This window comes from Aythya marila (assembly GCF_965140915.1).
Source record: "Aythya marila genome assembly, chromosome: 15".
Classification (NCBI taxonomy): domain Eukaryota; kingdom Metazoa; phylum Chordata; class Aves; order Anseriformes; family Anatidae; genus Aythya; species Aythya marila.
The window spans coordinates 13,288,355-13,312,468 of NC_139056.1; the positions used below are offsets into that span (position 1 = coordinate 13,288,355).

General features: G+C 37.5%; 1 protein-coding gene across 2 annotated transcripts in view; it reads left to right on the forward strand.

The window, feature by feature from the left end:
• The first annotated feature begins 3,607 nt into the window (after positions 1 to 3,607).
• Positions 3,608 to 24,114, forward strand: part of SDK1 (sidekick cell adhesion molecule 1) — a 396,992-nt gene continuing 376,485 nt past the window's right edge. For both annotated transcript variants that reach the window (XM_082772472.1, XM_082772473.1), the window contains exon 1: positions 3,608 to 5,341. In XM_082772472.1, coding sequence (XP_082628598.1) covers positions 4,870 to 5,341 — 472 coding nt within the window. In that variant the 5' untranslated portion in view covers positions 3,608 to 4,869. The remainder of the gene's footprint in view (positions 5,342 to 24,114) is intronic.

Here is a 24,114-nt window from a genome sequence, read left to right on the forward strand (position 1 = left end):
AGGAAGAAATCACAAAGCAATGTTTTCAGGGTACCCACAGAATCTATACCTTCAGCAGAAGTCCTCCTACCTTCAGACTAGAAATACTAATTGTTCTACAACACTTCTGATGACGGTCTTAATAGAGTATTAATATCTAGATTGTGAGACTATATTAACCTGTCAGTGTATTCATATCTCCCTCCATTTAATTTTCGTAGTTTTTGCTATAGCTTTTTTTTTTTTCTTTAACCAGTTAAGTTTTTCAGGTACAGTAAGTCATCCTCCAGAGAAGTGCGCCCATGGAAAATACCATACACTAGCACAAAATCAATCAATGAATTATATATTTTGAAGAAGAATAAATGCAAGATAATGTCTCAGTTTAAAGGTCTAAACAGACAAAAAAAAAAAAAAAAAAAAGGAATTTCCAGGTTAAAAATTTTCAGTATGGTATAATCCACGCTTCCCTAATTTGATATTACCCATCAATGACTGCAGGAACCAAAGACTACAACAGGTGATGCACTGGATCAAAACAACCTGCTACATTTCTCAAAAAGTGCATAAATGTTTGTATATGAGAACGCTCACTTTAAAGGAGCTTGGCTAAACTCCAAATGCTAGAAAAAAGTCAATAGGCTATACCTTAGAAAATATATATACTTGTGGAATGAAAATAAGAATCAAGTTTGTACAACACTGGTGAGATTTTCCTCTGGAAGTAGTTTCATGGTTTATTTTCTAGGCTAGAAAGTTGCCTTTCACTAGCAGCCTGACTTGCGTAGTAGAACCTTCTATTCCTTTCTCTTTTGTCTCATAGACTCACCACATCGGTAAATAAAACTTCTCACTATTCTGTACTAATTATGCAAATCTGCAGCCTTTAGAGGACTTACAACATTTATAGGTTATTGCAGAACACAGCAGTCCTTGGAAAAATATTTTAACCTCATTTTCTCCATCTTTAAATGTAGTTATCTACATCACTTCTTCATTTCTTTTATAATTCCTGAAAAAATCCATCTTTTTTTTCTTTTTACAAGCATCAGATTGCTATTTCTGCTTTTTCAGGTGGCAGAGCTGTTCTCCTACCAATCTTTCTGCTGCATGTTCAACAGGTTAATTCCTCACTCGTTATATGTATGCAAGAAAGTGAAGAAGCAGGCACAAAACAGAGTTACTGAAATGGTGGAATCCTTTTACTGATCTAGATAACAAGACTTCACTGACATTTTTCTGCTTTAACCACTATTAAGTACCAGTATTGCAACCAAGGCAAACAGAAAAACAACCACAAGTGTCTGTAACACAGCAAAGGGATTTTGTATTATTTTTAAAGAGAAGGTAATATCCAACTAAAAGCATTTCACCCTAAATAAGAAGTTGAAGAGTTGGAGACTATGGAAAAATAAAGCAACAACAACAACACAACAAAAACAAAAAAACAACACTACCATGTTTAAATAATGATTGAAAAGCAAGGCTTGAGTGTGAATACTAGTTAACTTATTGTTCTTATATTTATACATTGAACAGATTTAAATTGCTACTAGAAAAACGTATTAATTCCAATCAGATGCAAGCTTTCACTTAAATTAAGCACAGTAACAGAAATTAGTATTTTTCTTCTGTAGTATCTTGGTTTTAAAACTTAACTGCTTGACAATGAGCCTTTCAGCAGACTTTAGACATTAATATCCTCGATTTGCCTCCCTTATAACTTACAAGTAAGCAGTAAGTACCTCCTTACATATCAAACTGAATGTAACATTTTAAACGAATATTTAAGCTAGCAAATCAACAGCCCTATCCTACTTTATTAATAACACTTTAAAACAAACAAAAACCACAATGAAATATACTTTTTATTTCTAGTTAAGATGAAACAGGACTTACCACCCAAACTTACAAGTTGAATAGAAAAGCAGACTCCTCACGCGGCAGTAAGCTGGCTACCATTACTGAATGGCGCATTGGGCATTACAAATACAGTGGCACTTCCTTGAGGCCTGTTCTCAACACAGCCAAAAGCAATCTGGGCTATCCTTGTATTGTTCTGGCAACAGGGCAACTTGCAGGGAAGCACTGGGTGAGCACTGGGTCCTGATCCTGTAGATAATTATTCAGGTGAGCTACACACACATGGAAATGTGAGGTGTGAGACATCTTGGAAGTGCTTGTTACATGCAGGAGACCACGAGTAAGAGATAACTCAACTACATCTCCTTCCTTTGAGTTACTAGGAGAAGGTATCAGAGCAGAGAAGTCATTTAAGTACAGCAACTTCTTAAGCATGGGAAGCAACAAGCTTTCGCACACATGGAAGATGAAATCAAGGACAGCAAATGGATATCTTAACTTCTGTAATCTGTGAGATACAAGAAGAAGAAGATGGTGGTGGTGGTGAGAGTCTGGCAGACGAGGTGTGCTTGTGAGATACAAAGGGAGGGTGTAGAGGGAAGGCTGAGCAGCAGCAGTTTGCATGGGCTGGAAGTCCTGGAGAGAAGAGGAGCACGCATTGTTTGCACAGGGCTGGTTCTGTTTGTAGGTGTTGTTCATGTAACACTGGGGCGGCATCCAAACAGAACCTTCACCTTTTTGCTGCTATAAAGGGACGAAGGCACGTGAAGAAGGTGCTGTCTTGAACAACATGCCTCTGGCAGACACTCAAAACGCCAGCGTTAACGCAAAAAAAGTGACCTTGGATGTGATGTGGTGGTTCACTGTGCTTGCCTACTTGACTCTATCACGAGCAGACAGCTTGTCAAAAAGGAGGAAAAAAAAAAAAAAAGAGCAGAAGCTGGCTGCCAGTCTTGACTCAAACATTCCTTACACTCCCTAAATAAAGCAAAACTGAGCTCAGCCACCTCGCTGGCTGAGAGGAGCGAGCAGGACGGGCGCTAACTCCTGTTGTCACACACCCATTTCCCTCATCCGCTGAAAAAAAAAAAAAATATATATATATATATATATAAAAAAAACAGCCGCTGGGGAGGCACGAGCCGGAGCAGCGGCGCCTCACGGCCCTAAGGGGGCGCAGCGAGCAACGGCCGAGCCCGGCGCGCACGCGCGCGGCCGTTGGGGAGCGCGGGCACGCGGGAGTGGAAAAAAAAAAAATCCCCTCCCTCAGGGGGGCGCACGCGCGCGGCCGTTAGCGGAGCGCGGGCACGCGCGGTAACGTCCCGCTAGGGCTCGCGCGCTGCGCGCGGCTCCTCGGCGCCCTTTCCCGCCCCGCGCGGCCGCCGCCCAATCAGCGGGCGGGCTGGGGGCAGAGCCAACGAGGGGTGGAGCGGGAGCGTTAGGGGAGGCTGCGGGCAGGTCCCGCCGGGCAGGCGGGCAGTGAGGAGGGGCGTCTTCGTCCTCCTCCTCGCCTGTGGAAACCTGTGTTAAAATGTCCCCCCCACACCAAGTCCTGATAGTTCCACACACCCGTCCCCTCCCTCAGCGGAGGATGTGCCCCCACACAGCCCCGTTTAGGTGTAGGGCAGGGGAAGGTGGGCTGAGGCGCGGCCGCGAGCTGCGCGCTGAGGGGCTGAGGGAGGGGAGCGGGGCGGGGACGCCGAGGTGGGCGCCCGGCTGGGTGGGTGAGGGAGAGAGGGTGGGCGCCGAGCCTGGGCTGGAAGGGGCGAGAAAAGTTCAGGCTGCTCTTCGGGGGAGGAAGCTGGCAGGATTTTTGTTTGATCAACTTGGAGCCTAGGTGCTTTGTTTTGCACTTGGCGTTTCTCCGGGGTGCTCCTCGCCCGGCTACTCGCAGCCCTTCTTTTTGATGCGGGGGGAGGGCATCTCGCACGAAACTTTTACGGAAGGCGGGACTGAAACAATACCCGGTGCATTGTTTGAACGTTAAAACCTTCGGCGCTTGCTGCCTTTTTTTTTTTTTTTTTTTTTTGGGTACGGTTTTATTGCCGCCGCCGCTGCCGTTGTGGCAAGCGCGTTCCCTCTTGTGTTTACAGCCTCTGTGCGGGAGAGACGCTCGGAGGAAGGAGCAGGATCCCCGGGCTGCGTAAACAAGGAGAGCAGGAGCCCAGCCGGGCGAAGCTGGGAGGATTTCACCTTGTTGCTGCTTGTTTCGGGAGATTTTGCCTCCCCCCGCACCGCAGACCATCCAGCGGAGGGTTTCATTCCTCGCTGCGTCCGCAGCCGGCCAGAAGCGAAACGCTCTCCGTGTTAGAGGTGATTTTTTATTTTATTTTATTTTTTTTGTCGCGGTCTCCCAGCGAGAAAGAAATCAGCACCGGTCTGCGAGGAGGAGGAGGGAAACGCGACCAACTGAGGTTTTCCCTACCTCCGGCTGAGAGTTGAAGTGACACCGCCGCTGGCCTGTGGCTGGCGGACTGCACGGCTGGAGCCGCGGCCAGAGCCGCCCCAGTTACCTGCTCGAGGACCCTTCAAAGCCTTCTGTTGACGGTGGAGATTTGTATCCAGAGGAAAATCGGATTACTATAAACTATGCAGAGCTTTGCGGGGATATCTGGAGACTACTCTGTCTGCATGGCTAATCTTGAAATTGTCTGAAATAAATCCTTAGCACAAGGAATAGAGATACTTTCAATTAGCTTTTTTTTTTTTTTTTTTTTCCTTGGTGCTCCCCCCTCCCTCCCTCCCCCCCCAGCACCAGATTTTAACACTTTCACAGCAAGGTTTTGCGGGAGAATGGGACACATGCCGGAAAACTCATCATGCTTCATGAATATCACAGGGGTAACAGTTTCCGTCATCCTTGCGGTATGAAAGGTACTCTGGATCGTCTGCTGGTGGCTAACATGGATCAGGCTTTCTCTGTGTCTGTTACAAATGTGCTGAAGGATCCGGATTTACTGAAATACTGACGCCAATAAACTTGCTCCCTCTCTGTTGAAGGCATTGGATGTGACAGCGCAGAGAAACATGTGTTTCACATTTCTGACTGGTTGTTTTGGCGCAATCAATACCTCCACAAGAAACATTGACTTAGGTGGCGACTGTAATACAGTGAGGCACACAGAGTGCTGCCTTCGGGTTGCATGCAAAGTGAGCACAAATCAAAGAGTCCTCGGTTGCCGTGACGTGGGGGCTTCTGCTCCCCCAAAACTCCGGGGCAAAGGCAGCTGGCGATGTTCCCAACCCACCAAAGAGAGCCCGGCCTCGGGGTGCGGAATGAGCAATGACCAAAGCCCTGTCAGGAGTGGCAGGCAGTCGGATCCGTTGGGGATCAGTGAGGCAATAATGGTTGAAAGAAAGGTGGATCGCGAAATTATTGCCCGGAGGAATAGCAGGCGAGACGGAATGATGATGAAGTTAAACTTCTGTTTCTTCTTCTGTCGGGGATGGTGGGCGTTTCTGTTGCTTCAGCTCCACATGTTGCAAGCACTGGCACAAGGTACGGCTAGAGACGTTTTTGTTTATAGAAATGCTGCATCTGCCTTCTAATAGGGAAGAAATCTCGCTAGGGTAAAGATATACTATTTTACTTCATCCCTGTCAGAGGCAAACTGCAGGATTTGCACAGAGCTGATTTCATGTAGGAATGGTCATTCATTATACACAATCCTGTCTTTATGGAGCAGGGATTTGCAAACTGTACCTACATGTTTCCCTTTCTCATCCTCCCTTCTTTCTCCTATCCACATCTCCCATAGAGAATCAAAAGCCTTATCAGAACCAAGTCTGCGTTTTTATTTACTTAAATAAGTCTGTCATGTCAGTTCATTTTCATTTAGGCAGCAGAAGAGTTAACTGCTGGTTGTGTGCGTTTAAAAACACTGTGCACTGGGATAAGTTATTAGGAGAAGGGGACTCATAAATCCGCCGACTAGAACTAAATCAGGCGTGTAAAAGGAATTCTTTAAGCATATGAGGACTATTCTATGTGAACCTCGGTTTGAGCATTGTTCGTTTCTTTTGGATTGCCAAGTAACATTTACCCGAGACAAAAACTGCAATTGATTCGGATCTGAGCATTTCCACATCAGAGATCCTTACAGTCAAATGAGTCACTTGTAAATGAAGGGTCAGAGTCCACCAATAGACTCTAAATATCAAGTGTCAGTCACTTTGCATGTAAATTCTCAAAAAATCACCAAATGTAGCTTAATTCTTAATAATCCTTTGACAGAGTAAACAATAAATGGCAGGCAGAAGCATTACAGTTCGCTGCGCAAAATAACATGCTGAACAAACGCAGCTTTCACTTTCTTCACTGGGCTGAGTTTTATTGCAGTGTGCATTGTCTGGCAGAAGTGGTATGTGTCGTACAGTGCTGAACTGTATCGTGTGGGACGATGAGTTAGTTATTAAAAGCGGAAGTTAATACTCTCCGAAGGGGAATGCTTTTTGTGCTTTAGTTCTTTGTTTCCGAGTATTTCATAGGGAACAACAGTGCATTCAGTTTTAATAACTGGATGGGCTCATGAGTTTAGGAAGAGTGGTTACAGAGCCAAGTCTGCTCTAGTTTGTCTGCTCAGGGCTTACTATTGCACCTTCTGAAAGTTTGGAGCCGCAGGATACAGAAGAATTTTGAGCCAGTGTTTAATAATGGACTCCACCCTCATAAACCTTGTTCAGTGCTTTGTTTATGCTGTCATTCCCATTCCCAAACTACTTATGCTGAGGCCTGCAAGCCCTAACAGGGTATTGTTATTTTGAAACAGGACATACCTGAAATAATTCTCCCTGCAAATTAAAATTCACATAACTTTTTTGTTGCCTTTGGTAGTTGTTGTTGATAGATGCCAACATGATGCTTCATTCTGGAAAAAAAAAAAGCTGATCATTCTTGGTGTTTACATTAAAAATGCAAAAAAATTTCATTTAAGCCAGTTTTAAGGGCAAGTGATTCAGAAATCAATGTGAATGTCATGTAAAACAGTTCTTTATGATTTAGTAGTAAACTAGCCATCTTGTTGGATTAAAAAGTGAGTTGAAACTTTTGTTTAACGCAAACTATGAAAAAATATTTCAATAGCATATTTCAGATTACTAAGCATTTGCAGCATTATGAGTTTTAGGTCCTGTATGTCTTGAGGAGTTATGTGGTGGTCACAAACTGTTCTAAAGAAAACTCATAACACCAGCTTAACCCACCAGTAAATAGGAAGGGAGGGAAAGTGGACAGAGTTAAGATACAATATTTCTGAGAAATATGGGTGTAGATAAACGTATGGAGTTTAGAAGACACTAAACAATGAAAGAAAATAAAACATTTATATATTTCTGCATAATATAGTGCAGAAAATGCATCTGACAGTCTTTTAAAAATTCTTTGACAGATAACCAACGTGGAGGCCTTAATGCAGAGTGCTTCTATGACGTTTTCACAAAATTTGTGTTAATTTATAACTCACAGTTCTTTTGGCTCTTTGAATTCTAATGGATTCTAATACACCCATCATTTGTATGCCAAAATTTACTTTGGAGATAAGATGACATTTTTATAAAAGACCTTCATGAAAATAGACGTTCAGCCACAAAAAAACTTTAATGGAATGATGTGGTCATATGCATGACAGAATTACATGACTCCAATCTCTTTATGTGATAAAGAAATGAATGTTCTAAATATATGGGCCATGGCTATTTTGATGAATTATAATACTGTGCTATAACCAGCTAATGTTTCTGTAATAACTACTTCAGCATTAAAGAAATAAATATTTCAGGCATACTGAAATATAGGTTCTAAATTCAGAGGAAACAGATTAAATAGTCGTTGAGATTAAGTGTGTTGTACTGTAAAGTGAATGGAATAAAGTATTTTCAACTGCAACAGGTGGTTTGAGAATTATCTAGACTTGGAATCATCATCCGTGTACAAGAAGATCTGGAGGTGAACTGTAGGTAGAACCACTCATAAATTCATTTTTACTTGTTATTTTTTCAGCTTTCCATCTTCTCTGATAGCTGTGTTAAACAGTTATAAGGATTTACAGGATTATGTTTTCCTTTTCCAAGTAAATTTAATAGTTATGAATCATACATTGTTTTACTGTACTGCATAATCAAGCATTTTCTTCAAAGCTTAGTATTGTTGGTGCAGACCTGCTCATCATGGAAGTGATTTTCTGGTGGAAGAAGCCGACGAATGACAAATGCTGTGGCCTGTCCCATGAATATAGCGGTGGGAGTACCATTCTAGGCTGTTTTGGTGGCAGATCTGCGTAGGCATCCATGCAGACTGTGCACATTTCACTCTACTTAGCATCCCAGTCTGTGAATGTGAAGGTTGTCTGGCAAGCTAGCCTGTGAGAGTCTGAAAACTGGTGTACATTTCTTTGCTTATTTAGTTCTCTGTGTTAGTTAGCCTCTGCCTGATGCCCCTCTCCATGGCAATTTTGTTAAATTTGAGTATTAGGTGCCAATTAGCCTTAAGTCATTGTGTGTCATCAACTAGCAATGAGGTGCTAATTGATAACCACCAGCATTATCAAATCAGAATTTGCAAGGTGATGGCAGAGGTGAAATATTTCAACACAGTAACTAACTAATACTATTCTGCAGTGACCTCTATCTCAGTAGTGCTAGGTTACTCTACGTGCATCTTAATGGAGTTAAGTACCTTCCCAACATCTTACTTCTGTCAAAGAATTAATACTTAGAAAATATACTTCTTTTGGATTGATGGCTGTAGTTCAGAATGATCTTAAAATAGATAAAAACCAATGCATAGCTTTAAGTTTCCCCAGTAGGAGATGGTATCTTTAAATATTAAGAAAGAGAAGCTTGTCTGAATTTTCTTAGTTTAACAGCAGTGGAAATGTAATCTTTTTATGCCACTTGGTGAAATCTATAATTCAGCATTCTACAAGGACCTGAATGCGTATTTAAGGTGGTATTGATATCCGTTGTGCTTTGACAGAAGCAGTGATGTGAAAGGCAGTAGAAAATGTTTCTGGGGCCCAGCTTTTCGAATTCAAATATTTGATCTTCTGTAACTTATAAATATGCTAAGTGTAGGAAGTGTTTTCAAGCAAATTTCCAACTGCATTTGATGTGCAGAGAAGATAAGCAACCTGCACAGAGTTTTTAGCTGTTGGAAGGACAGAGAGTTTCATGTGAAGGCGATACTTACTGAAGAATGAAAAAGCATTATGAATTAAATGTTGAATGGTGCATTTCTAATTGAAAGAGATTCTGGTACTGTTTTTTGGACGCTCATTAATGTATACTGGATTTACTTGTATTCCTTTTCTTCAGAAGAACGTATTAAATGTGTGCTAGTTTTTTAACAGGTAATTTTCTTGTGTATATAATTATAATAATAAAAAATGGATTTGAAGGAGGTGTTACAGGCCAAGTATATGTAGAAACAGGATGGAGAGAGTAGGCTTTTTCTGTGGCCTTATCATCCAACTTTTAACTCTACTGTGGTAGATCTAAGTTTGCTCTCTACCCTTATTTTTGCCAAAAAATGACTTAATCTACTTTCTAAAGCAAATTCAAACATACCTGTTAACATTTAAAATACAGTGTTTCAGATGATTTCATAAGACTGTACCGTTACAGTGCTATTAGCAGGGCAGGAAACCATATCTAATAGGTGTTTATCAGTGTGTTTTCCGTGTATTATCAGAAGATACTTAGACTAGTGATGACCTAGGGACAGAGGGAAGTTGTGGCAGTTCAGTCTCAGAGTTTTGCAGTGCAACTTTCACATCACTTAAGAAAAAGGGAAGGGAATCTGCTGTGCCCATAGCTCGTTGCCTTTGAAAGGTTATTCTGGAAGGTTCTGCCATCTCAGTGGCGTACTTGTCTATTCTGAACAACAGAGACAAATATTGGCTAATATTTTAAAGATTATCTGGCTGATTAAACAAACTATGGAAATGTTAATAAGCAATCTTAAAATGAATTATTATGAATCTGTGTGAAGGGCTTGGGCTTTGGGATGTCTCAGGGTGTTTTTCTGTTTGTCTGTTTCTTCTACTGTTCTTACCAACACAATCTTGAAGGCACTGTTGATGAACATAAAAGATTTTCAACCATTTACCAACTTTGTATATAGTTTTACCTGAAGCTGTGTACATTCTGAAGGGACTGGTTACTTGGGTTCACTGGGGCCTTTTTGCTGTAATGAGTCTGTGGGCAGGCTGAAGGCAATTAGATTCCACATGGAGCAAAATCCTGCTCCTGCTGAGCTCATTGCAGAAAGAGCTTTTTCTACTGTATATGCTGAAATCCTTTGCATATATAATATGTATTTAAATACTTTTTAATGAACAAATCGATGATTTGTTGATCCCTTTGTGGTCTTCAAAATGTTTTTTTTCTTGAAGTTATATCAACTAGATTAATTTTCAGAAAGAGTTGCTCAGAGATTAGAACATGCCAGAGCTAAGATAGCTAGTGCATCTTTAATCTTCATTTCTTATGCGTGAGCATTATGATTAACTTTAAACTGATACATAATATTTTACAGCCTACCTTAGAACTAAGATTGAATAGTGCTCACTGATCAATTTTTCAGTATTTTGTTTTCTTGTCAGTGCTTGGACCCATCTTTCGTTTACTTCAAATCTTTTAAGTTCTACACAATAAGACTTTTGTGTGGACGAAAGGAAGAACTCTTAGCAGCTATAGCATTGCATTGGATTAGACTACTTAGAGTTTTTACAGCTGGAAAGCAGGTGATTGGTGAGAGTTGGTTTCTATGTGTGAGTGACTAAGGAGTGAGTATTTTGTAGTGAATAAAGACACTTCTCTCCATGTGCCTCAAAGACGACCCTTCACCAGCCATACAGATCAAGCAGAACAAAAATATAACTCCGTGAAGGGTCTGTTCCTGAAGAAGTTGGGGCTCCTGGAATTCTTTCTGCCTGTGGCGATGTTGGTCTTCTTACAGAGTAGTTGAGACAATTTCATATTTTTTGTTCCCTAGGAAATAATACTTTTCTAACTCAGATAAGTAGTCAAGTGGTTACACACATAGCCAAGTTCACTTTTGCAGATGTGTAGTAGTTGGCACGCTTTTGTATGGGAGGCATATTGTTTTCTCAGTTTATTGGTTATGAATGGGTATTAAATAGATGATTTTAAAAAAAAATTTTTTTCACTTAACTAAAACTTTCAGATTCCTTATGGACATGGTCTTTGAAATGCCAGAGCCCTGGAATTTCAGTGGTTCTATAGGGATTAGATAATGTAGCATTAACAGGTCTGAGTTCAAGGGGTTACATGGTTGAGGAGGGAAGAACCTTCTATTTTAACATACATACTGGCTTTATTACTTTTAAACTATTATGGCTGTTTAGGTAAGATCTAGGAATGGGTTGCCTGGGGAGGTGGTGGAGTCACCGTCCCTGGGGGTGTTTAAGGAAAGATTGGATGTGCTTGGGGACGTGGTTTAGTGAGTGATGTTGGTAGGAGGGAAATGGTTGGACCAGATAATCTTGGAGGTCTTTTCCAACCTTTATGAATCTATGAATACAGTGTTTAATTAGTTATGCATTATACAGATGCTTGGCTTGTAGGCATACATGGTATTTGCATACCGTACCTTGAGTGTTAGTGTTTTTGGTTTGCTTAAAGTTATTTTTTTGTTTTGCTCTTGCTCCAAAAAATAATAATCCTGTTACTACAATATATAGTAGTCTGCAGCTAATCATATGTTTTCTCTGTGAAATGTCCTGTAATACAACTGGCACCCTCAGTAATATTGAAAATGTAGGCTTTGAAAGGGTAAGTGTTTGTAAGGCTAATTTTCAGCTGTTTTGGCTCCCTGAACTAGCTGAAACTGGGGTCACAAAAGCATCAGGGATGCGAAAGAGGTGATGGGAATGTGTAGTCAGGGGCATGATCCTGGCAGCCATCACTAAAATGAGTTTAAATTGTTAGAGAGCTTTCAGGTTGAGACAAAACGCAAGGGAATATGCATAGCCTAACTTACAAACATTTGGAGGCTGGTGTTCCTGGATAGGAAATAGAAAGGTTAGTGCCTTTAGAGGGGTGGTTTGGAAGACTTAACATAGGATTTCTTCTCTGAAAGACACTTAAGGGAGTTTCTGTTAGAGAGAAGCTTGTCAGGTAAAGTTAGGCAATGTGAATATTCCCCTTAACCCCCTTACATTTAAATTCTTGAAACCTAAAAGGGGAATAATGTATTTTTTTCCTCTGTCTCGTCTACTAAAGTTGCAAATTCCACAGGTATTACTTGTTAACATTGGTATCAAATATGCAGATTCAGCAGGTGAAAATGATGATACAAGCTCCAACAACTGATAAAATGAAATCTTTAACACCACTTTATGCAAAATGTGGAAGTGGATTGTACAATCTTATGGTATGTCACAGCATTGAGATAAGTTCTGAAGTGTCATTCTTGATAAATGATAAAGCATTTGTGGGATTTAGGCAGATAACTTGAATCTTTAATCCTGTTTTTCACATTTCCATGCTCTATTGCAGCAGCCTGAAGAGAAAGTTGATTCTGGTAGATAAATCATTGTCCCTTAGGTCTATTTAAACCACTTTATGGCCTTTCAAGCAATAAGCCATATATTTTTTTAATAAACTTCTAGGTCTAACAAGTTATCTAGAAAATAATTTGTTGGGTATAGCCTTCTTGGACCAGAAAGTAGACAGTAATGATACATAGCTCCAGTACATGTTGCTTAAGTGGTCCCACATTGATTCCAGGATGAAATTGAAGAGTTCTTAACTCATTATTACACAAAAACATCAGAAGATCTGGTAGATGCTACTTCCAATCTCATTTTCATATTTATCTAACTCTGTATATGTTGTGGCTTTGAGTGCTTTTGGCATTGAGTTTATAGGAAGTCTGCTCAGCAGCATTACTACCTCTTAAGGGAAGTACTAAGAAAATAATGAAACTATATATCAAATATGTCTAACATTTAGACATACAGAAAAATACATTTCTTTATACTGGACTGTTTGCTCGTCTAACATTTGCATCTAATACAGAGTTGGTAGAACACAATCATTGTTATCTTACTTGTGTGTTGGGGAGCATCCCTTCTTTCTTACTTCTTATCTTTAAGGAAGTGCAAAGTACAGTCATGACTAAGTAGTTCTGAAATAACTAAATGGTATACAGTGATTGGAAAATAAATGTGTAGCACTATGGCATAGCTGCATTTCAAAGATAATGCTTTCATTGTAACACGAAACGAATGGCAAGTGACACAGTGCTGTAGTATTGAAGTGGGTAGGAGGAGGGAAGGAAATTACCTCACGGTATTTCTAAATGGGGGTACTGATTGTTGTGTTTTTAAATTTTCTGGAATCTGCGTGTGTAGAGGTACTACTGACCTTTCTTGCAGATTGTTTGGGGCTGTTTTCTTTCCTTGAGCATCAGAGGTTAACTGATTCTAACCTATCACGCTAACATAATATTTGTAAAATAGCGCCCTGGTGTTTTCTTCCCTGCTGTACTCCTTGCTTAGGAGAAACTCTTTGTCCGTCAGCAAATATGGCCTTTAAACTCTGTGAGCACGCTTTTTTCTTCTATGATACGCACAGAAACTTTACCGTTGCTTAGTTGATAATGCTCTGGAAACACTGCTGTTCATACTGATGAGCACTGTCTAATTGCTCATGTGTATGCCCATCTGTGTCCCTTGCTGTTCTCCTCTGTTTGCTTTATCTTTCTGTCCCAGGTTGATATAACCTCTACCACAATGTAGTTTGGGTCTCTGGTTATTGTATTAGTTACTGTAACGCACATAATGCCTACTGCTAGTAAATGACTGAGGTGATAGTTTAAAATCCTCTTTTTTATTTGTGAAATGTAGAACAAATTCCTTAGTTATCCTCTAACTGGCCACAGAATAGGTTTTCTAGGACACTCTTAATGTCTGAAGCAGGGCTTTTATTGTGCTAGAAGACCTTATTCACAACAGGTAACCAGAAAGACTAAGATTTTCAAAAATGTTAGGTAAGACTAATAGACAAAAGATCAAGAATAGTAACTCCTGTATTTTGCCTTATGCTGTTTTTACTGCTAAGAAGTTAGTTGCCTTTTGTTGTTGTTTTGTTTCTGAAGAGGGAGTAACTGAAGATACTTCTAAAAACCTTTTTATTATATACCACATCAAACAGCAGATTTTAAGGCAAATGCTACTAATTTCCCATTTTCCATTAAAAATATATTTTGCAAACATAATTGGTTACTTATCATTAGCAACGTCAAACGTGTCTCAGATGCAGAAAAATCATGGATAATTGTTAAATTCATTTCCCGAACCAGCATGTGCAACCATCATGTTAAGAACATATTTTAAGAGAAACTAATATTCTTTACAGCTATCTTAAGCTCTTTTATTTCTTTTTTAAGTTCTGTGCTGTCTTCTCTCTGGGAGAGTTTGCAAGACTCTCGGCTTTTATGAAGTACTCCTGAGAGGTCTGTACTTTCTGCTCTTGAAAAGAAACATGTATTTTATTTAAAAACTTCCTGAAATTTGTAGGCTGAGAGACAGTGTTCCCTTTTCACAGAGCCTAATTGTGCTAGTGCTGGTTATCCCTAAAACAAGACTAAAATTCTACTTTTAAACAGTTTTGTTCATTGCCATGGGAGACTAGATTAAATGATTTTGCCCTAGCTCAAAAAGCAAAACAGGCTTATTAGTACCCAGTGTCTTTATTTCAGGTTCCCCTATACCTGTGTCAATATCAAGCTTTCTCACATTTTCATTACATATGATTTATTAATAGCATTTAATTGGTAAAATATTTATACATATTTTTTCTTAATATTCAGTTGAGAATTGAGAGCAAAAGCATGTCAAACTCAAAAGTTTTAAGTGCTGGAAGTTCAATGCTACATTCACTATGTAAATATATCATGATTAAAATAAGATGCCTGGTCAATTCCATTCAAGTATAATTTTCAGCTTTTTTTTTTTTTTTTTTTTTATTCTGGATTAAGGTTTGTCTTCTGCTACCTAGAATCTGAACAGACATACTTATGGCACACTAGCCAGTAAAAGTCTGTTATGCTAACTGTTGTACTTGGTAAATTTGAAAATTAATTGCAGAAATCCAGACAAGATCTAAAATTTAAAATTTTGACAGTTTAAAATTGTTGGTGTTATACTATCTAAATAACAGCAACAACCAAACAAAAAATAGTGGGTTAGCTAGTGAGAAAATGTAATATGACTCTGCAACTGGACAATCCTAATCTCTTGGGCAGAGATGAATACTTTTATCTGTAACAATGCAGAATTGAAGCTTGATGCCTGCAAAATAGCTTTCACCAACAAATGTGTTATCACTTTCAGCCTAAATGCTCTTTGACTGAATAGAGATAAAACACTTTTTTCATTTTTTTAATGCATTTGACATTATTCTGAATACATCTATTTTAATATTTCCTTTCGATAGACAATTTCCTCTGTACGTTGGCAGACAGTGAGGAGACACAAACACAACTAAAACAGGCATATGTCACGGTAAAATGAAAACCTGCCAGCAGAGGAAGCTGTTGGCAGAGGGAGCTTCCAAAATTACTTCAGGTGTTTTCCCCTAAATGGCTGAGTGCAGAAGGGCTCAGTGCAATGAAGATACTCTTTGGTCTAAGCTCTAGTCTCACTGAGGTGCAACTAAGTAGGATTTTGTTTTCATTGTCCTTTGAATGCTTAGTTTCATTTGTGATAGCTATTAAATGAAGGATGTCCTTTGGAGAGCAAACAGGAGTTATTTTTCTGCACTTACAAATGATAAAACACAAAAGATTTCACCCACTGATAAGTACAGTAATAAAGGGAAGTGATTTATCAATGTGAATTGTTGGCAGCTGAGTTGGGAGACAGTATTTTTAATCTTCTAATTTTGTTCTGTGTCTCCATTTCACTGCTGCCAATATACTTTTCAGTTTGGGAAGAACTTCTCCACGAGAGTGTATTCTGATCTCAGTGAAAGTTCTGTGCCCAGAAGTTTTCAACCACGTGCTCGTGTAGCTGGTTAACAACAAGCTTGATCACTCTGAGTTAACTGTCACTTTGTGCTTGTGCAGTCTGGTCAAAAAGAGTTATTAGGTTAAGAAATGATCAATTATTCATTTAATTAGTTAATATCTGTCCTGATGGTTTAAAACAAATGAGGTCACAGTGTTAATATTGTTTATTACAAATAAAGTGTTGATTATGTGTGGATTTTCACACTTTCATGTGAACAAATACCTGGTTTGTTACAGGAATTCTAAATATCTTCCTGTAGAGCTGCTGGGCTTTCTAACTACTCATAAGCCAGTTTTTGGGCAAATGTTCAGTGCAATGGAGTAAGCGTTAGCTGTCACTTTATTAAAATTAATGGCATAGCTACCCATGTTTACTTGGAATTCATTGCAGCATGAAGTGAATAGGCATTGGTGCTTTGGTAAATTATGGCATGTTGCACATTTCTTAAAAGCAATTAGTGAGTGTTGGTGTTGGGCATGTGCAGGGTATGTAGTTGTCACTGGCACTTGAATTTAATAACATCCAAACCAGTGTGTTTACCAGGAGAGCTCTGTTTGAACTAGTAACATGTGCCAAAGACAGTGGATATTGTAGCACTTGGGGAAGAAAATGTTTGCTACTGTTCTATTTCAAGACAAGATGTTGTACTGTTTTAAGGACGTGACTGCCTAGACTGAAAGAGCTCCCAAAACCAGTATGGGAGATGCTAGATATAGATTTCCTATAATTCAGTCAAATCCTACATCCCACGTGAAAGGCAAATGTCGATTTCATACAAATTTGCAACTCTCAGTTGCTTTTCCAGATATCTAAGTCTCAGCTGCCTTGAGGTTCTGGAAAAGAGGCTACGTGCCGAATAAACTGTATGCATGCCTGCTAGGTCAGATGCTGCATTGAAGCAAATAAAACGTAAGACGTAACTATTCAGAGGTCATGGTGTAAACTGACAAGTAGAATGCACTGTATGTATGAAGAACTGTCTATAGTGATTGATATACTGGAATTTTCAAAGCCTTCAGTGTGTTCCAGACCTGTGAAGTCGTCTTACTGTTGCTGGTCAAAAGATCTTTTATTTTTTCTAATTTTTTATACAAAGTATTACTTCTACATAGAAAAAAAGAAAGATTAAAATTTGCATGTTATTAGACATATTAGTGCTTTGCATAATTATGTTTTCCAAAATTTGATTTTAATGTATCTGCCTTGTTTTTAATAATTCTTTAATATTTATTCATTCCTTTTTTATCTGGTTGTTTAATTATTTTTTTTATTCTTTAATAATTCTTTTTTATCAGGTTATTTTAACATATCTAAAAGAATGTTTTGTGTCATTTGGCATCGAGTTAAATAACTACTCGTTTTTTTTTCCCAGATTTTTTTTGGCTCCGTGGCAATTCAGAACTATGACCTTCAGCATGGAGCATAAGATGGAAAATGTTGTCCTAATAATAATTTCCACCCGTAATTCCTTTTCCCCTACGCACTTGCCTTCACTTGATCCTCCAAATCCTTCTGACACGAGCAAGGTGGTGATAAAGAAATGGGGGCCAAAATAAATAAATAAATAAAAATGTAGGTGAGATGCAGAAATACTATGAATCTACATCCTTAACTTAGTTCAACTAATAACATCTGTTTTAAAAAACTCATCTTGGAGGCCTCCTCTTTTTGTTTGTGAGCTTTATTTATTTATTGATTTTATACCTTGTATATTGACAGAGAGAAACTGTGAAATTGCGTGATCTTAAATGGAGATCTTAAATCTCATAAATCTACATGGTGAAATGTAATAACGTTAGAGTCAAAGCACTTGTGGTTATTGAATTAGTTGTGCTTTTTCATATCACTGTGTAGTAGTTCTGTAAGAAACAAAGTGTTCAGATCTTTCAGACCTACTGTTTTTGAAGAAATAGCTAAATGCAACAGGTTTCAAGCTCTGAGTCCTTGGTAAAGGGGTGAACAATTGCCACTATGGCTCATTCATTAAGTGTGGTATTAAATTTGTGGGTAAAAAGTGAAGTGCATTATTACACTTTCATGTAGCACAGAATAGGTCTTAGTGTTGTTGTTGTTGGCTTTTTTTAGTTGTTTTTGTTTTCAGCTCATCTAGTACATGTCTACAGTATTTTAGGACTTGCACTAATCTACAACTGATTGCAATGAATCCTTTTGGTAGGAGGAAACTAATGACCATCAAACCTAATATCATAACAAGAAAGGTTAAGCTTTCTGTGGCCTTGTTGAATATGATAAGTAATGTAATTTTACTAATAAAATAATGTGTATAAAAGTAGGTGATTTTAATTTAGGTAGTGTTCAGCAAAGCTTACATATTAAAAATATTCTCCAGTGATTTTTACTTAATATATTGAAGGTTTTTATGCTTTAAATTTTTATGTTGCTATTATACTGTTCTTAATAGTTTCTGCTCTATGCATTTAAAAGCTTTGGTTGCATTGAGGCAGTTTTAAAACTTTTCTGGTAGAGTAATTAATATATACTATAGGGGTAACTAGTAAATACTGAAGTTACACAGATTAATCCTAATGAAGTTCTTTAATGTCAGTGTGTAAATTGTATTGCTCTTCTTAATGTCAGTCTAATCTTTTTTTTTTTTTTTTTTTTTTTGCACAGAAGCAAATGTGTTTCTTTGTGTGTGAAAAAGGATGTGCTTCAGCAGGTTTCAAGAACTGAGAAATTAGTCTATCCACTCATACGACTAGTGGGCAGTAATGCCCATTAAACATAAAAAGTTTATACGTAGGTACTTCATGATGCAAATAGTTGTCTTTTGGGGTATATGTTTTTTTACAGAAGTTCATAATAAAGTGAAGGAGTTCTGTGTTGTTTTTTTTTTTTTTTTTTTTTTTTCTTTACAAATAATTTTATATATATATATATATATCGTTTCTATATAAGAGACTTAAGAAAATAAACAATCAGGTTGTTGAGAAGATCAAAAGCAGAAAAAGAATAATACATAGTACTTTTGCCTGAACCAGGAAAAGATATGACATGAGACTGTATCTTCATATGTACTGTTAGTCAAAATATGCTAATATTTTTACATAATGTTGCTTAGCACTTTTGATAGCTCACAAAGTTAGTAAATCACAATCACAATCTTCAGTCTTATATTGGAGTATGTGTGTGATACTTAAAAAAGTTCTTAAGTCTTAAATGTAGATGCTTATGAAGCTATTCAAAACAGAAACAGCAATACTGATTTTTTTTGAGTTGTATTTTACTTGGCTATTCCAGATATGTAAATGCCCAGCCATAAGAAGACATTATTTATTCTAAGCCTAATCCTTTTCTTTTAGTAGATTCAAAATAAAGACGCATTTTCAGTCATATATTTAGATTTATCCCACTTTAAGGTATTTCACAGTCCTAAATAAATAAATAAAATAGTGAAAGGATTTCCTCTAATTGCCATGATTTAAAAAAAAAAATGCAATTAAAGATGTCTAATATTCTTATGTATCTTTCTTAGTGTTGTGACTCTGAAGTGTGGCATATTGCATCACACTTTCATTTACTTACCAAGTATGTTCTCCCGGATACCCTCTTGTCTGTGTTGTTTTTAAGACTGGAGATAGGTGAAAGAGTTTTATTTGGTTACTGTGACAAGAGTGGCACACAAATCTGTTATCATTTATCTTCTTTAGTGTCCTGATGGCTATTTGATCTTGGATCACATTTCTTGTTGTACATTATCATCAGAATTGTTTATCAAGTTCCAGGCAATTAACCTATGCAAACTCTTTCAGGGCACAAAAGCCTTTGCAAGTGATGGTGAAGGTAATAATACTGCATTGATACTGCAAATATTAAATTTGTTGGGCATAACTTCTATGACTGGTTACAATCTTGGAAAATTAAAGAGTTTTTATTCTCAGATAGTAGCTTTTATTCTCAGATAACTAACACAGGACTGTCAGTTGAGAGTTTGATTTGTAATAGAATATATATGGCATGAAAATCAGTAAGTGATAGTAAACTTGAAAGCATATCATGCCAATTTGAATGGTTTCCTTTCGTTGCAGATTTGTACTTGATGCTGCAGGGCAAGGGCTATTCAGTAACAAGGAAAAATATAGTAATGTCCATTGTTTTCTTGATTGTTTCTCTGACTTCTGGAGCAGACAGCTCCCTCAAATATTCATTTAATATTGATTGTTTATCCATAAGAGTGAAATTAGCTTTGTCTTCATCCCAGATAATTTTGTAATATGTTGTCTCCTTTCACTTTGAAAGAACTTAAAAATCATTATGTAAAAATGTAATAATTATAGATAGAATAAATGCCCTACAGTATTGAGCATGAGAGAAATAAAATATTTATTATGTTGGAAAACTAAGTTTGAGCAGTAACAATATTAATTACAATATGATAAGTAATAAGAGTAATAAGTTTTGTGGGTATTCAGTTTATCACTTATCTCTTTTTCCTCTTCTACATCAGGAAGTTCTTGCAATAGTGCAGGAAAACAAAATATGTAGAGAAATAAGAATAGTAATTATTAAATAGCAGTTTTTTAGGACAATGTTTAGGTAATTTCATGATTCTGGAGGTGAAAAGTGGTAAAGTGGGAGGAAACTAAACTCAGTTTAATTATAATATGATCAAATTTGACAATTTGAGAATTTAGAAAAATCACATCTAATCTTGATAAATTATTTCAACAGGAACTCACAATTTCTTTTAAAATTGTGTGTTTATAAGTAACTGTATTCTTTGGCTTGACTGCTGATTCTGCCATGTATTCAGGGGAGGAATGTCTATTTTTTTATTATTATTATTATTATTTTTTTGGTTGGTTGGTTTTGTTCGAGGCAATGAAGAACGGGAATTATGCATGCTGAATCCTCCTACCCCTATCCTTATGTGTGGCTGCTTCCTAGAATTTGTGTGTGTTTTAAATTCCCCAGCACCACAGAAAAAGCATGCTGGGGACTTGTTCTATGCTAAAGCGTAGGACAGCTTTGTTTTCTTGTGGAAGCAAGGACAGATGTCAACTGTTGCTTGTCATTGCAAGCAGTATAGCTACCGTAGTGTGCTGTTCATTAGATGCTTGTAACAGCATAAAATAATCATGAAACATTTTGGGCTTTCCTGAGCACTCAGAAATGATGGTTTTCAGAAAATGCAGAAGGTTACAGAATATTCCTTGGAACTTAGTTGCCATGTGCCCTAGTAGTTATCTTAACCTGAAACACAGTACTTCAGCTGAAGTAGTATTGAAATGTAGTAGTTAACCTGAAACATAGTTAATAATTCAAAGATAGGAGCTTGGTGCAATCTGAGGTGTTTCTGGCCTTAGGAGCTCTCTACAAATCTCTACAATATAGCTGTTGAATTAAATAGTCAGCACTCAGTCTCCTTATGCTTGAAGTTTATAATGCTGTTAACATAAATGTTTATGTGAAAGGTAGTTAGCATCCATGTTGAACAGGTTTCCAAAATTTAACTGAGGATGTTGTCAATATGCATATATCTGTAACTTTAGTGTCTTGAAGGAGCCAGCAAGAATATCAGCCACGAAGCATTTAGTGTACCATGGAGGTTAGTTGATGAGCAGAAATATGAAAAACTGGCAAGCTGTAAGGGTTTAGAGTGTATCAGCTATCGGTAGAGTAGATAATGCTTGAACAAGATGGTTCCATTTTATATCCCCATGAAATGGTCATCACATCATTTTATAAGACATTTTTATTGTCTACTGGTGCTTCTTATGGTGTTCTGTGGGAAGGGCTTGGGTCACCTACACTGCTCTTAGCAGAGTTCTGTTTTGAAGACCAAAGTATCAGGTAGCAGACTACAAACTCCTCAGGATTTTGATGTTCTGAAGGCCATATGTAAGCATATGTAAGTCGCTCCAGTTAGCTTGCCTCCTTTTCCATGTGTCTTTTTCAGTTGTACAGATACTTCAGTGGAGTAACTACAAAGCTTTTACACACTGATGTTTCCCATTCTCTCCCTTCACCAAGCATCTTTCCCTTGTGCCACGTGTGGCAGACGACACCTTTGAGGGTCATTATGTCTTAGTAGTTATTTTTTATTATTCCTCCATTGCCTTTTAATTGTATTCCTAGGCTAATGTTGTTTGAAGATTCTCCATTAGATTTAAGAATTGACTCATGAAACTTTCTTCCATTGACTCTTATGGTTTTTTATGGAATTTGTTAACCTAAAGTTCCCCTCTCCCCTCTTTTCCTTTGTCTTGTTGAAATGTCTTTCTCCACAGGAATCTGGGTAGAAAGAAATAATGTATGAATGTATTTTATTTGGTAGTTTGTGGGAATAATAATAATAAAGTTAAGTCTGGCTTTGTGTTTTCTTTGTGTTGCAGTTCCATTAGAAAAACTCCCTAATTAATGCTTGTGAATTTAACAATAGGTTTTACTTTACTAGTCTAAAATGTTTTTGGGTATCCATTTGTAGCCTGAGGTGAAACCATATCAGGTTTAATGAACCCAGTAACCCTGAGCTATTTTGGTGGCTGTTGGTTGAACCAGGTATATCAGATTTGAATATACCTCATCTTAGAAAATAGAGAAAATTAGACAGTTTTTGATTGCCATTAAAATAACCTTTCTCTCCTTTCAGCTTCTGCCACTTTAGAACCTAGAGGAAAACAGTGTGTGGTTGTCTTCTGCCAAAAACATTCACATATATACCATGTTTATCTGAAATACTGATCATCCTTAGTCATTTTTCCCCTCTAACAATCATTTGAATAGTAGTGGCCAATATGTTTTCTCTAGGTTAGGCTACATTTAAAATTAAGTTGCCTTGAGATAGTGGATAGTTATTGGTACTATGTTATAAGCCGTGTAAGCGTAATTTTATACTACATAGTTTATCCATGTCATTATCAGTACTAGAAACACAGAGTAACCTTTACTTGTTATATATTGAGCATATTGGTTAAAAATACTTTAATGAGTACTTCTGTGATTAGTAGTTGATGAATCAATCCAATGTTTTGGGGTCATTTCATCTGTCTGCTTCAGCTCCTTCAAAAGGAGATTTATAATTTATTCCAGAAATATAATTATTAATCTGAAGTTAGTGCAACTAATCTGTAGTCAGCTTTCACATTTTGAAAATGAAAATGTTTGTCAGAGAATTGTAAGTATTTTTTGTGAAGATTTTTAGATAACAAGTTATGTTCCTACTAGGCAAAGTATATATTTAACTAGCATACTGTTTCCTCTGGCAAGCTATTTTGATATTGACATTAAATTAGGTTAGCTAAATTATACATTATGACCAAAGGCAATATAACAAAATACATGTGGAATACATTGAAATACATGTTAGTCCATCAGCTCTGTTGAGAAATATGTCATGGAAGGTAGACAAATAATATTCTGAGTTTTATTGCTGCTTTCAGAGTTAATGACCATAATAAAGGTAGTATAGTTTGCTAGCTATCCATTAGTTTTGTTTTTAATAACTTTTTTTTATTTGCAAAATGGTCTTCTGCTGAAAGCACATGCTTTTAATTGTTCATCTTCAATTAGCATTACTTTTCAGATTTTTACAAGGGGGTATAAAGAGTGCTGGTTGAAAAAGTTTGTCTAAATGAATTCAGATAGACGATTCAAAATTTGCCAAAATAGACTCATGTGAAAAATACCAGATCTCAGTTAGAAACTTAGAGTTATTTATATCGTTCTTGTCCCACATAGTTTTAAACTTGGAACGCTTTGGCCTGTTGTGACCGTTACCAGGCTGACTTCCTTGTCTTCAGCCAGATGGATTATTGTTTAGACCATGGCATTACAGGTTGAAAGGATAAATTACTGATAGTTGACTTTCTGCTCAATATCAGATGTTACTCCCTCCCAGATCTTTCCTACGGCATGGAATTAAATTTCTTTGATCCTGTAAAAGAAAGGTAGAAAAGCATACTTTAATTGGAGAAAATGGTTTTACAAATAAAAAGTTTTTTTCATATTTGCATTACTTACAATGCATTTTTTTTGTCTTATAAATATGCTAATCTTAACAAGTTGCGTCTGGTATGACATATGGAATATAATTTTGTTTCAGTTCTTTGACATCAACCTAGTTACTGTTACATGAAAATGTAGGATTGGCAGGGAAAATTAGTACCTTCAGTGACATGATTCTTACAAGACTTTTGAGAAGTATCCAGAGTATTCATCTGTATTATAAGTAGACAGCTGTTTGATGAGGACTTGTAGAGTCTGTTAATTGTAT